Source organism: Acanthisitta chloris, unplaced genomic scaffold, assembly GCF_000695815.1.
Source record: "Acanthisitta chloris isolate BGI_N310 unplaced genomic scaffold, ASM69581v1 scaffold38538, whole genome shotgun sequence".
Taxonomy (NCBI): Eukaryota; Metazoa; Chordata; class Aves; order Passeriformes; family Acanthisittidae; genus Acanthisitta; species Acanthisitta chloris.
The window spans coordinates 5,798-19,894 of NW_008686077.1; the positions used below are offsets into that span (position 1 = coordinate 5,798).

General features: G+C 56.7%; 3 protein-coding genes across 3 annotated transcripts in view; 2 read left to right on the top strand and 1 right to left on the bottom strand.

The window, feature by feature from the left end:
* LOC103807257 (vasoactive intestinal polypeptide receptor 1-like) overlaps positions 1–1,377 on the bottom strand; it is a 6,684-nt gene extending 5,307 nt beyond the window's left edge. Inside the window, exons 1-2 of the mRNA XM_009079979.1 lie at positions 1,315–1,377; positions 358–481 (exon numbers count right to left, since the gene is read on the bottom strand). Coding sequence (XP_009078227.1) covers positions 358–481; positions 1,315–1,377 — 187 coding nt within the window. The remainder of the gene's footprint in view (positions 1–357; positions 482–1,314) is intronic.
* A 3,071-nt stretch (positions 1,378–4,448) lies between these two features.
* LOC103807258 (proline-rich protein 29-like) lies at positions 4,449–6,301 on the top strand. Its single transcript, XM_009079980.1, has 6 exons — positions 4,449–4,517; positions 4,942–4,951; positions 5,526–5,635; positions 5,743–5,921; positions 6,040–6,110; positions 6,270–6,301. Exons 1-6 carry the CDS (start codon positions 4,449–4,451, stop codon positions 6,299–6,301), a joined length of 471 nt encoding a protein of 156 aa, XP_009078228.1.
* Positions 6,302–8,772: 2,471 nt separating this feature from the next.
* AGPAT1 (1-acylglycerol-3-phosphate O-acyltransferase 1) lies at positions 8,773–12,069 on the top strand (the record flags this gene model as incomplete). Its single annotated transcript, XM_009079981.1, has 6 exons — positions 8,773–8,942; positions 10,502–10,635; positions 11,166–11,341; positions 11,479–11,574; positions 11,647–11,719; positions 11,887–12,069. Coding segments are annotated over exons 1-6 (832 nt in total), but the record flags the coding sequence as incomplete, so codon positions are not given.
* Positions 12,070–14,097: the final 2,028 nt, after the last annotated feature.

The window sequence follows — 14,097 nt, forward strand, 5'->3', positions numbered from 1 at the left end:
GGAGCAGCCTGGGCTGGTGGGAGGTGTCCCTGCCCAGGGCAGGGGGTAGAACTAGATGAGCTTTAAGGTCCTTCCAGCCCAAACCATTCCATGACTCTTCAGTCTATAAGGACTGAGTCCCTGCAGTTGTTCATGTCCCATCCCCCAGCTGCAGTCTCAGCCTCCCTCTCTCCCTGCAGCAGCAGCTTTGGGGCTCTCCAGGGATGTTCCTCAGCCTTTGCCTCAGTTCTGCTCTCCATTTTCCTGAAAATCCCTGCTTTTCCACATCCATGTGAACTCTGCAACCCCAGCCATGGATCACCCTCCAAAGACCCCTCAGCAAATCCTCCTCCCAAAGGAGAAGGTGCTCACACTCACCTTGCTGCCTGGGGGCTCCAGGGTGGGTTGGGGTTTGGCTTTCCCTCCTGATAATCTCCAGACATTCTGCTTCTTGCTTTTGGAAATAGAGGACAATGGAGCAGTCAGGATGCGTCCCCTGCACCTTGGGAGGGGAAAGGACAGACAGTAGGATCATGGAATGGGTTGGGAGGGAACTTTAGAGCTCAAGCCCATGGGGGAATAAGGTAGAGGCTGCAGCATCTGCATCCAGGACATGCCTGGGACAGGTTTTTGGGTCAAGAAAAGGAGCTGGGGTTGCTGATGGTTTCAGGTGTGTCCAGAGGTATAAAAGCTGGAGAAACAGAGGGATGAGGGTGAAGCCAAGGATTGAAGCATCCCTTGGCTGAGTCCTGTCCTTCCCTGCCCTGTCCCGGTCACCATGCAGCCACTCCCGTGGGGTCCCTTCCCCTCCCCCAGGAGATTTCCTTTCCTTTTCCTGCTGGACACAATTTCAAGGAAATTTCCAGCCTCCAAAACTTATTACAGTGATGGCTCAGGGCACAGCATGGAAAAGGCATAGCAATTATTCCCTTTTCTCCCTTCTCCCTCTTTACCCTCCTTTTTTCCTTTTTCATTCCCCTTTTCCCCTTCCTTTCCCCCCTCTTCCCTTTCCTTTTCTTTGCCACTGGAGCAATCTGACAAGTTCAGGCAACACAACCCCCTGTGTCCCCCCATTTCCATGGGGGTTCAGTGCCAGCTGTCCCCATGGCTCTGCCCTGGGATGAAGATGGGGATGAGATGGAGATGGGGATGGGGATGAGATGGGGATGGGGATGGGAATGGGGATAGGGATGGGATGGGGAGCCCCCCATGGCCAGGAGCTCAGCACACTTCTCCCAGGGCTGCTGGCCCCTAGGGTGGCTGTCACCAGAGGGAAGTCCATGCCATGCTCACTCCCCCTGTCCCCCCACAGTCCTGTCCTGCCCTGACACTCACCTGAAGCAGCATGAGGCCAAGCAGCAGGACCAGCAGTGAGCAGAACTGCCAGGGACTCCCCATGGCTGGAAACAGAGTGTGTCCTGGCTCAGTCCTCGAGGGGCTGGGGCCAGCCCAGCTCCTCCTGCATGGCCCTGAGGGTGGGGGACCCCAGCTCAAAGGGGTGACCCAGCACTTTACTCTGCTTTACTCTGCTCCTTCCCAGCCCTGTCCTGCTCCTGGCTCCCTCCAGGACTCTTTCCTGCAGCAGGTCCTTGGTCCCCCTTGGCCCGGACCCTCTCCCTGTGTCCCCTCAGCTCTGGCTGTCCCTGAGTGCTGATGGTCTCTGGCTCTCTGTGAGACTGAATGTCACAGCTCCTCTCTCTGTATTAAGGAGGCTCCACCCTCCTCTCCCCCTCCCCATGCCGAGGGTTGGATGGAGAAGCAGCACAGGGAGGACCCTCCAGCCTGGCACTGCCCAGCCTGGGCACCACCAGCTCCCCAGCACCCCCTAACCTACTCCCATCAGGGACCTGGGACCCCCCACAGCTGAGCCCAAGGGGAGCACAAAGCTCTCTCACCAGCTCCTTGGATGCTCCTGGGCTAGAAACCTCTAGCAGTGCCATAAATTCTTCCCTGGGAGGCTGCTGAGGCACTGGCACAGGTTGCCCAGCAGAGCTTGCAAATCCCATCCAGCCCAGGACCCTCCAGCCCCCTCTGAGCTCCCCACCTGGACCAGCACATGTTGGTCCCCCTTGAGCTGGTCATACCCAGCCGTGGCAAGGGACAGCACAGAGGATATAGCTCGAGCACATGGCTTTGGTGTGGCAGCACAGGCATGTACCATGGGTGGAGGAGAACATCAACCCCAGCCCTGCAAATCCCCAGGGAATCTCCCCGGAGCCTTCCCTGCAGCCACGGGCACTCCCAGCAATCCAGCGCTGGTGGCTGCTGGTGCCTGGTGGTGATTAGGGGTGACTCAGTCTCCAAAGCAAAGGAAGTCACTGGCAGGAATCTTTCTGCAAGTGACAAATGCTCATTTACCAAGGGCTGCTAATGACTCACGGAGTTGCCTCCATCCCACCTTCCAGCAGAGTGGGGTGTCCCTACCCCTCACCAGCAACCTCAGGGTGCAGCTCAGGCTCTGTGGAAGGAAAGAGTCTGTGGAAGGAAATGCAGAGGAAGAGGAGACGGTGGAGGCTGGAGGATGGATCTGGGAAGATGAGGCTCAAAACACCAGCAGTGTGAGATCTCCTGGAAGAAGAAAAGGGTATTTTTTAATGATTATCTCTCAAAGTGAGAAGCTCAAAGCTGCTCACAGAGCTGGAGCCACAGAGCATCCCCCAGAGGGCTCAGGGGTAGCAGCTGCCAAACTGCCACTCCATACCCTCGTGGGCAATGCCAAACTGGTTTGGGACTGGTTTTTGATCCCCCTGAGAAGCCAGCAGGGATTAGGGGGGATGTGTTGCCTCAGCACTGCTTACTTCATCTTCCACGAGACTTAGGCAAGGCTGCTGACTCCTGCTGGGGTTTCCTCAGCTCGGGAATCTCTCTGGCTCCAGGTTGTTGTCAGGGAAGGGAAATGGCACAAGGGATGTGCTGTCACCTCACTGCCCTCCCCTAGTTATCAAGGGCAGCTCAGGGAGCCATTGGTGCCTGACTAGACCAGAGGCTCATCCCAGCTGCATGCATCACCATCCTGGTGTTCCTGGTCTGCCAGTTGCCCATTGTGTCCTGTCTGCTCCTACTCAGCTCCTTTGCCAGAGCTTGTTGCTGCTGTTTGCTGCTTGCCCTGCGAGCAGAGACCTGTGCAGAGAACATCGAGGGGCTGATCCTGTGGTTCCTGCTCCAGATGTGTGGGGCAGCACTGACTCAAGCTGCCATGGGAGGAATGAGAACATTCCAAGCAGGTCTCCTGCCACCCCTCGTGTCCCACCTGTGGCACAAGGACTCCTTACACTTGTCCTGGTACTCAAATCCCTCCTACAGAGAAGAGCAGCACCAGCCACAGCAGGGCCCACAGCCACGCTCTGTTCTGAGCACATCAGGCTCTGCCAGGAATGAGGAGGAATCAGCACAGTAATTAAATGTGCAAATAACAGGAATTTGGGAGTAATAACAAAAGGCAGAGAAACAATCCAGAGGGAGTTGGAGAAATTAAGAACACAGAGAAAAGGCTAATCAAGCAGAAAAAAGCCTGACTGGAGCCAAGGGTTGGGTTGGAGGCAGTTTGCCTTGGAGTACTTCTCCCCTAGCATCTAGGGGGGCTCCAGTGCCATCCTGGGGCAGAGCAAGAGCTCTTGGAGAGATCTGTTCCTGCTTGCTGAGCTCCTGGGAAGGGTTCCCAGATCTGCCCTGCTCCTGCATGGCAGATTTTGGATGTAACATGAGGAAGGGTTCCCAGATCTGTCCTGCTGCTGCATGGCAGATTTTGGATGTAACATGGATGGAATTAAACCCCCACAAGTGCAGCCTGGGCAAATGCAGCTGGGGGAGGTGGAGGAAAGATACCTGAGGCTTGCAGGGATGGGAGCTAAGCCTTGCTCATGTTTCCATTGGGGAATGTGGTAGTTGGTCATTGCATCCTTGGGGAAGTAAGTGGTCCAGGAGGTTGGGAGACAGACCCAGGCACTGTGGCATGGGCATCCTGGGGACCAAACCTCAGGACAGGGCTGAGAGACACCCCTGGCCACTGTGCCTTGGCTGTGCACAGGGGGATGTTGTCCCTAGGGACCTGTGAGGGAACATCCCATGGAGTTAAAGGACTTTCTCCCTCCACCAACACAGCCCCTGGGCAGGGATTGCTCCACAAACACCACAGCCTGGCAGAGCTGCCCCAGCCTGACACCCACAGCTATCCCAGGCTCATCCAGACCCACTTCCCAATGCTCCTGCAAAAACACCTGGCCAGGTTTGCTCCAAGAGGAGCCAGGAACGCGGCTCAGCCCCTCGGGGACACACCGCAGCTGCCTCCCTGCGCCTCCGGGGGCTTCTGCCCGTGCTTGGAAGGCTCTTCCTGCGGATACACCGCGGGGAAAACCAGCCCAGGGACATTCCTCACCCGGCCAAGCCTCCGGGGAGGATTTGTTTCTGCCCAGCTGCCGTGGCAACGATCCCAGCGCTGCGGCAGCTCCGCAAGACTCATCCCCTGAGCCATGGAGCTGGGGGCGAAGGGAAAGGTCTGGGGGGACCCCCCAGCAGGGACCTATGTCATCCCGCACGGGGTAAGCCCCAGAGAGCAGTTCTTCCCCTGAACTGATGGGATAGGTGTTGGGAAATGGGGTGGGGTGGGAGGAGAGAGGCGCTGGGGTTGCGGCTTTGGGTGAGAACCAAAGATGCTCCTTGCAAAATTCCTCCCTGCAGCTCCCGAGGCCCCAGGAAGGTCATCCCTGCACAGGGACATGTGCTCTCCTCCCTTCCCACCAGCCCTGTCCCCTCTCCTCCCCTCCAGCCCCCCCGACAGGGCTCTAAATGAAGGCAGCAGTGTGTGATCCTGGCGCTTTCCTTGTCCTCCCCCTTTCCGCAGCCGCCGCTGCTGATGCTGCAGCATCTTCCCGGGAGTGGAACGGTCCCTGCCAGACCCCAGCGCGTCCGGGGAGGTGTGTGAGGGTAAAACCGGCTTAACATCATCCTCTTCTTCTTTTCCAGCCTTTCCCAGGTGAGGTCTCTCTGCTCCGAGAGACCTGGACAGACTTAATCTCTGGGTTGAGGATAACTGCAGGAGGGTCACTAAGGCTCAGTGCTGGGTCTGTCCTTGGGACACAACAGCCCAAGCAGCTCCAGGCTGGGGGGGGAGTGGGGAGAGAATCTCTCCTGACGTGGCTTCCTGCCGTGGCTGCAGGGAGAGGACTAGAGGGAATGGCCTTGAGCTGAGAGGTTGGTGGAGTCACCATCCCCGGAGATGTTTGCCAAGGCACTGAGCACTGCCAGGGCTGGAGCAGTTCTGAATGGGTGCAAAGTCTGGTGCCTCCAGCCCCACTAATCACCTCTTGTGAGCCACAGCAGATGTTTAGTCACATTTGCAAAAAGAAAAGGCTGAAATATGCCTATTTCCAAGCTTCAGCCAAGCAAAAGAATCATTAAATGCCACATGTGCCTTCCAAATTGGGGTGGGGGGAGCCTGGCTTAGCTCCTGCTGCTTGGGAACAGGGATGAACCTTGGACCTGCCCCATCCCAGGCCTCATCCTGTGTTTCTCGTGCCCTTGCTCTCATCCTTCTCCCTCTCTAACAGATTTAATGGAGTTGATGATGATTCAAAACTCCCAAATGCACCAGGTGGTTATGAACAGTTTGGCTGTAGCAGCACTGACAGCCTTTGGCTTTGGGCCATCCCCAGCCCAGGTAAGGCTCAGGGGTGCTCCATGGGAACTCCTTGCTGGAGCTTTGGGGAGCAGAGCCCCAGGGAGACAAGGAGCTGGCACAGCTCTGCCTTCTGTTCCTCCCTGCAGGCGCTGGTGGTGCCTCTGCAGGCTGAAGAGGAAGAGAAGGCTGTGGTGTTCCATCACCACTACATCCCCTACCCTGGCCCTGCTCCCATCCCAGCGTGGCTCATCCCATCCATCCCCCCAGCCCCTGGCCCAGTGGCTGTGAGGTACCTGGGCACAGGCTCGTTAGCTGAGGATGAGGTGTGAGTAACGAGGGTGGTGCTTTGGCCACCTGGGACACGTGTCCCTGTGTGCTCTGGTGTCACAGGACTTCCAGGGGGAACATCAGTCCAGCACTGACTTGTCTTTGCTCCTCTCCAGCAGTGCAGTGCCTCCTCCTCCACCCCCCAGTGCCACTGGGACGGTGGGACCCAATGTCCCACCAGCATCAGGTAAGGACAAGTTGTCCCCATGTCCCTCAACGAGGAATGTCTTGCCCTCAAGCATTCAGCAGCCTCCATCCAAGGCTGAGCCCTCTCTGCTCCCTATGTCTATCAGACCCCAGGGTGGACATACCTTGGACATCCTCCAGCTCCTCCTTTTGTCCCCAGAGTACTACGACGTGGTGGAGAGGAGGCTGTGAGCTCTGTGCTTCCTGAGGTGATTTCTCCTGCTCTTGATCCCAGAAGATCCTGGCTGATTGCTCCATGATACCCATCATTGCAGGGTGGAAGTCACCCCAAGGCAGGGGGGTGTCACAAAGCCTGTCACCCAACCCCAGGTGCCATCCCAGTCCCAACTGGACAACAAGTCTCTGCCAAGTCCTGAAGACTCGTTGGCACAGGCTGTGCTGTGTCCCTGTGGGTGGGGAGAGGGAGGATGTTCCCAGCCCAGGTGGTCCTGGGCTTTATTAGCCCCTTCAGATCTCAAAGCATCACATTGCCTGTAATTAATTTGCTTTGTTAAGAGAGCTCCCTGCTGTCACTAATTAAGCATCTGTAATTGCATTCACTGATGGCTTCGTGCCTGAACACAGAGCTCCCTCCAGCCTGGGGGGGTGAGGTGGGACCCAGAGCCTCTTGCACCCAGCGTGGGGTGTTTCAGTGCCTGGTGTGGGTGCTGGGAAGCAGAGTGGGCTGCTCTTGGCTGAGAGGTGGGAGAGCTGGATGTGGCCTGCAACTCCCTCTTGGTGGGGATGTGGTTAGGGCAGCAGCCTGGAAAGGGTGGATCATGGATTCTTCCAGCATTCAGTGAGCAGAGGGAAGTGGGGAGAGATGCATTTTTGGTGCTGGAAGGTGTTCCTTGTCTCTGCTACCTCCCCAAACCCTGCTCTGACCACAGTGGGGCTCCAGGCTTGGCCCAAGAGCAGAGCTCCTGGCAGAAGGCAGAAAGCTTTCTGGAGCTCAGAGCATGCAGAAAGGCAGCAGCACCTTAAATCCTCTCCTTCTGCCCACGCTGGGCAGGAGGACTGTCCTGCTTCTCCTCTGGAATCCCAATGGCTTATCCTCCCTGTGCCCTGGTATGGGCAGATCTTTCTCAGCCTGGCTCCTGAGGAAGATGTTGACCCTTGCTGAAGCTGGAGGAGAAGGCTCCAAATGTGGAGCAGGAGCCCCCCAAGAGGTGGTGGGACTGGCTGGGCAGAGCAGAAGGGAAGGAGCCATCCAAGATCAAAGCTGAGTTTGATGGGAGAGCAGGCTGGAGCACAAAGGTTTCTGCATGGAGACAGGGAAGAAGGAGGAGAGGAGTCACCTGAACGAGGAGGACAGGAAGGATGGGCTGGAGATATGACCCAATCTGAGCTTTAATATGAATGACTGGAATGGGAAGGTGAAGCAATGGGGATTGCAACACCCATGGTGGACATAACCCCCGAGGCCTCTCTGTGTCACTGGTCAAACTGGGGCAGCCTCCAGCTGGCAGCACAGGGGGAACACTGCTTGGCCATGGCCTGAGGGCACTCACAGCAGTGGGGACAGGGACAAGGTGTGGGTGGAAGGAGCAGCTGTGGCCATGGAGGGCAATAGCAGTGCAGTGTGGTTTGGAAGGCAGTGCAGAAGGTTTTGAAGTGGAAGGTGTCCCTGCCCATGGCATGTGGTGGAAATGAATGGACTTTAACACCCTTCCAGCCCAAACCATTGTGGAATTCTGTGATTTCATGATTTGGGCCATGGACCAGCCAGGCTGGGAGATGCTCCTGGTGACTGAGACTAGGCCACAGTTATCTCTGCTGTGACAAGCTCTTGGTTTCTAAAAGCAAGAGCAGAGTTTCTGCAGGGCAGCCCAGAGCTGGGCTGGATCCTGTGTGAAGGCAGCAGATTAGAAGGAGAGGCTAATTACAGCCTCGTGGTGCTAATTGCACCTATGAAAACACCTCGTGTAACACAGCCCCTGGCTGCCAACTGGGGTCAGGGCTGGCATCTCCTCCAGCACAGGGTACAGAGGGGGTGGCAGGGCTCAGCCCCCAGGGCACTGCTGGGACCCTGGGACAGCTGCTGGGCCTTGGGAGGGGAAGGGCAGAGGAGCTCCTGTCAGCCAACCTGGGGGAGCAGAGATGTGGGGAGCACTGGCACCACATGCCAGGTGGGGAGAGCTCTGTAACCAGTAACCTGCTACTCTGCAGGCTGAGGTTGAGGGCTCAGCCATGGTGCCAGGAGATAACTGTGATGAGCTTTGCTAAGGTGATGGGCGAGGACCAGGGCCAGGTCCTACTGTCCCTTTTACCCAGGGTTGGCATCCCTATGGCCAGGGGATATGCCCAGGACACAGACATTTTGGTGAGCAACAGATCTGATAGGATCAAATTGGAGTGACTGCAATGGCTTTTAATAACGCAGGAGGGCACTTAGCAGCAGTGACACCTTGGGTGACTCAGGGTCCTGGTGTTGACTCACCACCACTCTCCACCCTGGATGGGGTATCCTCCTTCCCATCTGAGCCACTCCATCCTCAAGCCTCTGCTCAGGGTGAGAGAGACAGTTCCTTCCCCTGGACCAGCCCCCAACACCCACACAGGATCCACCTGATTGATCTGCCATGCTCCTCAGTGTCCCCTGTGTCACTCACCTGCTCCTGGGGTCGTGGGCTGAGCTCCCCAGCACCTCCTGTCAGGGCAGCATGATGGAGCTGCTGCTGCTCCTCATCCCCTTGGCAGTGCTGCTCTACTGCTACAACACCACCTTCCACTACTACTGCAAGGTGGCTTTCTTCAACTGCTGGGTCTTGGCCATGGCCACCCTCCTGTCGCCCATCGCCGCGTTCCGGGGACGCTCCGTGGAGAACATGAAGTGAGTATGGCCTGGAGGTGGTCTGGAGATGGCTGGGGCTGGGCTAGGGTGAAGGACCTGCTGTGGTTTTGTGAACACACACTCTCTCCTGCCCCAGGCAGACCCACAGCTTTGTTCTGGCTGGTGGTGAGGGCTGTGGTCATATCCATGTGGCAATGAATCTGCATCTTGTGGTGTGGTGAAGAGGTGTTGGTCATGCCCAGGGAGGGTTACACCACAATGGAAGTGACCAGCTGGGTCAGGACTTGTGGTCCTTGGGGGATGAAGTAGCATAAAAGGGATTGTTCTTGGCCATTGCAATCATAGAATCATCAAGGTTGGAGGAAACCTCTAAGAGCATCAAGTCCAACCGTTAGCCTGCCACTCTGCTCTAACAGTGCAATGTTGGGGTCACCAGTTGGGCTGGTGTGAACCTCAGCAGGATGCAAATGCACACTCAGTGCTGTGTCCCTGGCACTGCAGCCAGATCATGCTTGGAGAGAGCCCTGGGAATGATTGGATGAGGCTTGGAGCAACCTGGGCTAGATATCAGGAAACATTTTTTCCCTGTGAGGGTGTTCAGGCACTGGAATTGCCCAGGGAGGTGATGGAGTCACCATCCCTGGAGGTGTCTAGGGGGTGTCTGGACCTGGTGCTGGATGATCTGGTTTAAGGGTTACAGCAGTGACAGGTTAATGGTTGGAGTTGATGATCTTAGAGGTCTCCTCCAACCTTGATGATTCTGTGATGCTGGAGGAAGGTGTCCCCACCCATAGCAGGAGGTGGAACTAGATGGTCTCTAAGGTCCCTTCCAACCCAAACCATTCCATGCTCCTGTGATTTTGGGATGTGTCAGTGCCCTCAGCTGTCAGGTGTGACACAGTCACGTCCTGGTGAGGCTGAGTCCTGCTCTCGTGCTCTCACCTGCACTCGAGGGTGGCAGCAGCAGAGATAACATCACAGTGCAACACGAGAGGAAGGTCTGATTGCTTCCAGGGGTGTCGCAATCTCCTTTCAGGATTCCTGGGCATGATAACATACCAAGAGGGATATAATTATGGCAGAGTGAAAAATAGCCAAGCTTGAGGTGTTTGCTGAGCTGGAGCCATCCCCGGTTTGTGTGCTGGATTTCAGCCCTCGGTGGGAGCCTGCTCAGAGGTTTGATGTCCTCAGGGTGTTGTGCAGCCTCTCTCCCTCATCCCTTCTCTGCAGGGATGCTGTGTGCACAGACTCCATCCAGGGCTGCTCCAAGCCCAGGGGCAAACGCTGGGAGGAAATCCCCGAGTGACTCTGTGGTGACTCACTGAGCCTTATCTGTCCCACCTGAGCCCTCCCAGCAAAGCATTGCTGAGACATGGGTCCACCAGACCTGCAGATCAGCCCTAGCCTGGCTCATCTTGCTCCCTGAGTGATTGTGCAGGGCTGGCAGAACCCAGACAGCCTCCCCCTGCCCTGATCTGCTCCTCATCCGTGTTCCTCTGCCCTGATTTTCTCCTCACACGTGTTCCTCTGCCCTGATCTGCTCCTCATCCATGTTCCTCTGCCCTGATTTTCTCCTCACACGTGTTCCTCTGCCCTAGGCTCCTTCGTGCTGCGATTCTGCCCCTCAAACACTTGTATGGCATCAAGATGCAGGTGAGGGGTTCTGAGCACCTGAACCTCCAGGAGCCCTTTGTGATAGTTTGCAACCACCAAGCTTCCCTTGACCTCTTGGGTATGTGCAGGGCACGGGGGGGAGCTCATCACTGCATGGGCAGCCTTTGGGGTGCTGCAGGGGTGGATAAGGCTCACTCTGGGGGTCCCAGCGAGGTCAGCACCAGGATCTGTGCAGGGCAGGGTGGTGGGTGAAGGCCAGAAAAGCTGGTGGGACACAGGGGTTGGGACACTGAGATGATGCCAGGTCACTACAGCCACGGGGCTGGCTGGTTCTGAGAGCCATTGGCCATGACTCTAAATCCTTTGAATCATCCAACCTGGTGCTATATTAGAGTGTAAATACCTAATTAATCTGTCAGTGCACTGAGGTAATTTGTCCTCTCCAGAGGGTTCCTTCCTGAATTAATCACCTCCTGGGGAAGGCATGGGGTGGCTGAGCTGATGGAGTTCAGCTGGTTGGTCCAACCTGGGACTTAAACTTCCAAGCAATAAACAATTTCCCAAGCTGATTTTTCTACTGCAAATGAGATGGGGTTGGGGTGATGCCAACAGCTCATCCATCCATCCATCCATCCATCCTTGCTCCAGGCATGGTGGAGGTCATTCCTGAGCGCTGTGTGCCCATTGCCAAGAAGGAGTTGAAGTACATGGGCACTGTGGGCTGGGCCTGTTGGCTCAGTGGCATCATCTTCATCGACCGCTTCAGGAGGGAGGTGGCAATCGATGTCATCTCCAAGACAGCCGAGACCGTGCGACGTGAGAACGTGAGTGGGGTTGGTAGCAGGAAGAGTTGAGGGGGGGAAACATCAATGGGGTAAGGGAGAGGTGAGGAGGATTGACACATCAGGTCACAGGTGTCCTGCCTGGGGTCTGTGCTCACCCCTCTCCCTGTGCTGTGCAGCTCCGAGTCTGGATTTTCCCTGAAGGCACCAGGAACCAGAGCAAATCCATGTTGCCCTTCAAGCGTGGAGCTTTCCACTTGGCTGTGCAGGCTCAGGTAAGAGCATCAGTTCAGTCAAAGGTTGGACTTGATGATGTGTGTGGGTCCCTGACCCTTTATGTCCTACAGGTTCCCATTCTGCCCATTGTGATCTCCCCATACTGGGACTTCTTCAGCTCCAAGGAGAAGAGATTCACCTCTGGTAAGTGCTGGCCAAGAAGCTCCATGCTAGGGGAGATGAGGCACATGGGGCTTGGGGGTCTCTGTGGGACATTGAGGAGTGAGGAGGCAGCTGGTGGTGGAAGATGCTGGTGGGAAGACCTGGTGGGTTTCTCTAACATCATCTCTGGCCTTCCCCTTCTCTCCCAGGGACGTGCACCATCCAAATCCTCCCCAAGGTGGAAACACAGGGCCTGAGCCCAGAGGATGTCCCTGAGCTGAGCGAGACTGTGCGTCAGGCCATGGCTGATGTCCTCACTGAGATGTCTGCGAGTCACTGTGGGAACCAACACGAGCAGCCTCCTCTCCCCCACTGCACTGGGGGTGGTGCTGGTGAGGGACTGGACAGTCCCCAGTGTGAGGAGGACACAGCCAGGACCACCAGATAGGCAGTGGGAATGAGCTCCTTGGGGACACAAGGGAGAGGTGTCCTCTGTGGATGTGTCCACCAGTCTGTGTGTGGGACAGTGCCCTGGTGCAAGGGCAGCAGAGCAGTGCAGGACAGGGACCAGGCAGCACCCCAAAACCAGAGTAAGGTGCCCCCCAAACCCTTCACTAGGACTGGGCATTGCCTGTTGCCCCCAGACCTGGAGCTGTGTCTGTCCCCCTGGGTGCTCCTGCCTGCAGGATGCTCCAGGCAGGGCTGGGGGTTCACAGCACCATATTCCATCCCTGGTGCTGGGATTCACCCATGGATTTGTTGGGCTCTTCTTCCACCCAGCCTGGGGGAGTGGTCCAGAGTGCAGTGTGTGGCTTGGTGGGGAACAGGAGGTCCATGGGATGTTGCCACATGGGAAGAACATCCTTGTTGCTATGAGCCAAGGGTGCAAGATTAAAGAGTCTCTGATGATGAGCAGTGCTGTGTGTGTGTGTGTCCTGCTGTGCCTCAGGTGCTGTGGGGAGGGGGATCCATCTCCTTAGGGACACGTTGGGTCTCTGCATATGGAGCAACCCTGTGCTGGGTGGTGTGGGGAGCAGTGGCAGGGTGAGTGACAGAGTGCCCAGGGTGCAGCTCCTTCCTTTTGGCACTGGCACAGGGCATGAACTCTTCCCTTTGGAGCATTCCTTTGATGTCTTCTCTCACGTGGAGCTTTCCTGCATCATTAGACACCCACTGGTTCCAGCCTCCTGCAGTTCCATGGTGCTGGCAGTGGCTCCAAGCCCTGCTGAGCCCCCAGCCCAGCAACCAGTCCCATGGGCTCAGCTCCTGCCTCAGTGCCAGCTCAGCTCAATGCTTTGGGCACACTCAGCCACTTTCCATGGTTCCTGCAGCACTGCCTCTGCCCCCAGTCCCACAGGGAAGAGAACTGCACCCCCAGCACAGGGATGTGCTCAGGACATCCTGTGGCTGTCATGGAGCTGCCTCAAGTGTCCTGAATTCCCAGCAGGACAGCTCAGCCCCTGCCCTGGTTGGTGTCCAGCTCCAGAGTGTGGTGCACAGAGGAACGAGAGCAGGCAAAGAGCAGAACTGACACCACAGCCCAACACTGTTCCTCTGCCCAGACTGGATGAAACTGGGCAAAACTCCAGCCCAAACTCTGCTATCAGCCCAAACTCTGCTATCAGCCCAAATAGTTTCTCTTGACTAAATCTGAAGAACCTGAAACTTGCTGTTTCTGGGAAATCAGCCCCAGCACTGACTGTCCTCGTGCTTTTCCCTCTGTTCCATCACTTCCCAGCAGTCAGGGCAGAGGTGGGTCCTGCTCCCACGCTTGGAACCTCCACAAGCAATAGGAACCTTTCCTAGGATTGCAAAAATCCCTTAGAGCCTTGAACCCAGGGAGCTGTGGGCAGAGGGTAAACACTGCCTGGGCTGTCTCTGCACATCCACGTGGATCTTTCTCTGCCAGCTCTTGTTTGCTCACTGGAGGGGAAGCAAAGATCCCAGTTCAGAGCCTGCAGACAGCTCCACACCTGTGGAAGGAGCCTGTGGCTGTCCCTCCCAGCTGGAGGCATGAGGTCTTCAGCCCTGCCTGTCCTTCTGCTCACCCTGCACCTCACAGCTGGGGTGTCTGCAGCTCCGTAAGTCCTTGCTGTGTCTCTGTGCCTGCTGGGAGGGTTTAGCCTCAGCTCTTGGCAGTTCTTGGTGGGAGCTAATCCCTCCTCTAGGTCCCTGATTGTTGGCCAGGGTGGAAACACTGCAGCTGGTGGTTTTGCCATGCCCATGAGCATCGAGGATGTGGCACTGGGGGCTCTGGGGTGGTTATTGCAGAGAGGTATGAGCAGAGATTGTGCTTTGCTGAGCTGAGAAGTCAAGGGCAGCCCAGAAGCAGAGCAGGAAGGCTGAGGGAGGTGGTCCTGAACCCCAGCACAGGTTTCTGTGTGCCCAGGGGTTCTTTGAGGTCTCTGTGAGGTTCTCTT

Coding starts and splice junctions, on each gene's coding strand:
- LOC103807258 (XM_009079980.1), top strand. CDS start 4,449: ATGGAGCTGGGGGCGAAGGGAAAGGTCTGGGGGGACCCCCCAGCAGGG. Junction 5,922..6,039: donor TCGTTAGCTGAGGATGAGGT/GTGAGTAACGAG, acceptor GCTCCTCTCCAG/CAGTGCAGTGCCTCCTCCTC. Junction 6,111..6,269: donor CAATGTCCCACCAGCATCAG/GTAAGGACAAGT, acceptor TTTTGTCCCCAG/AGTACTACGACGTGGTGGAG.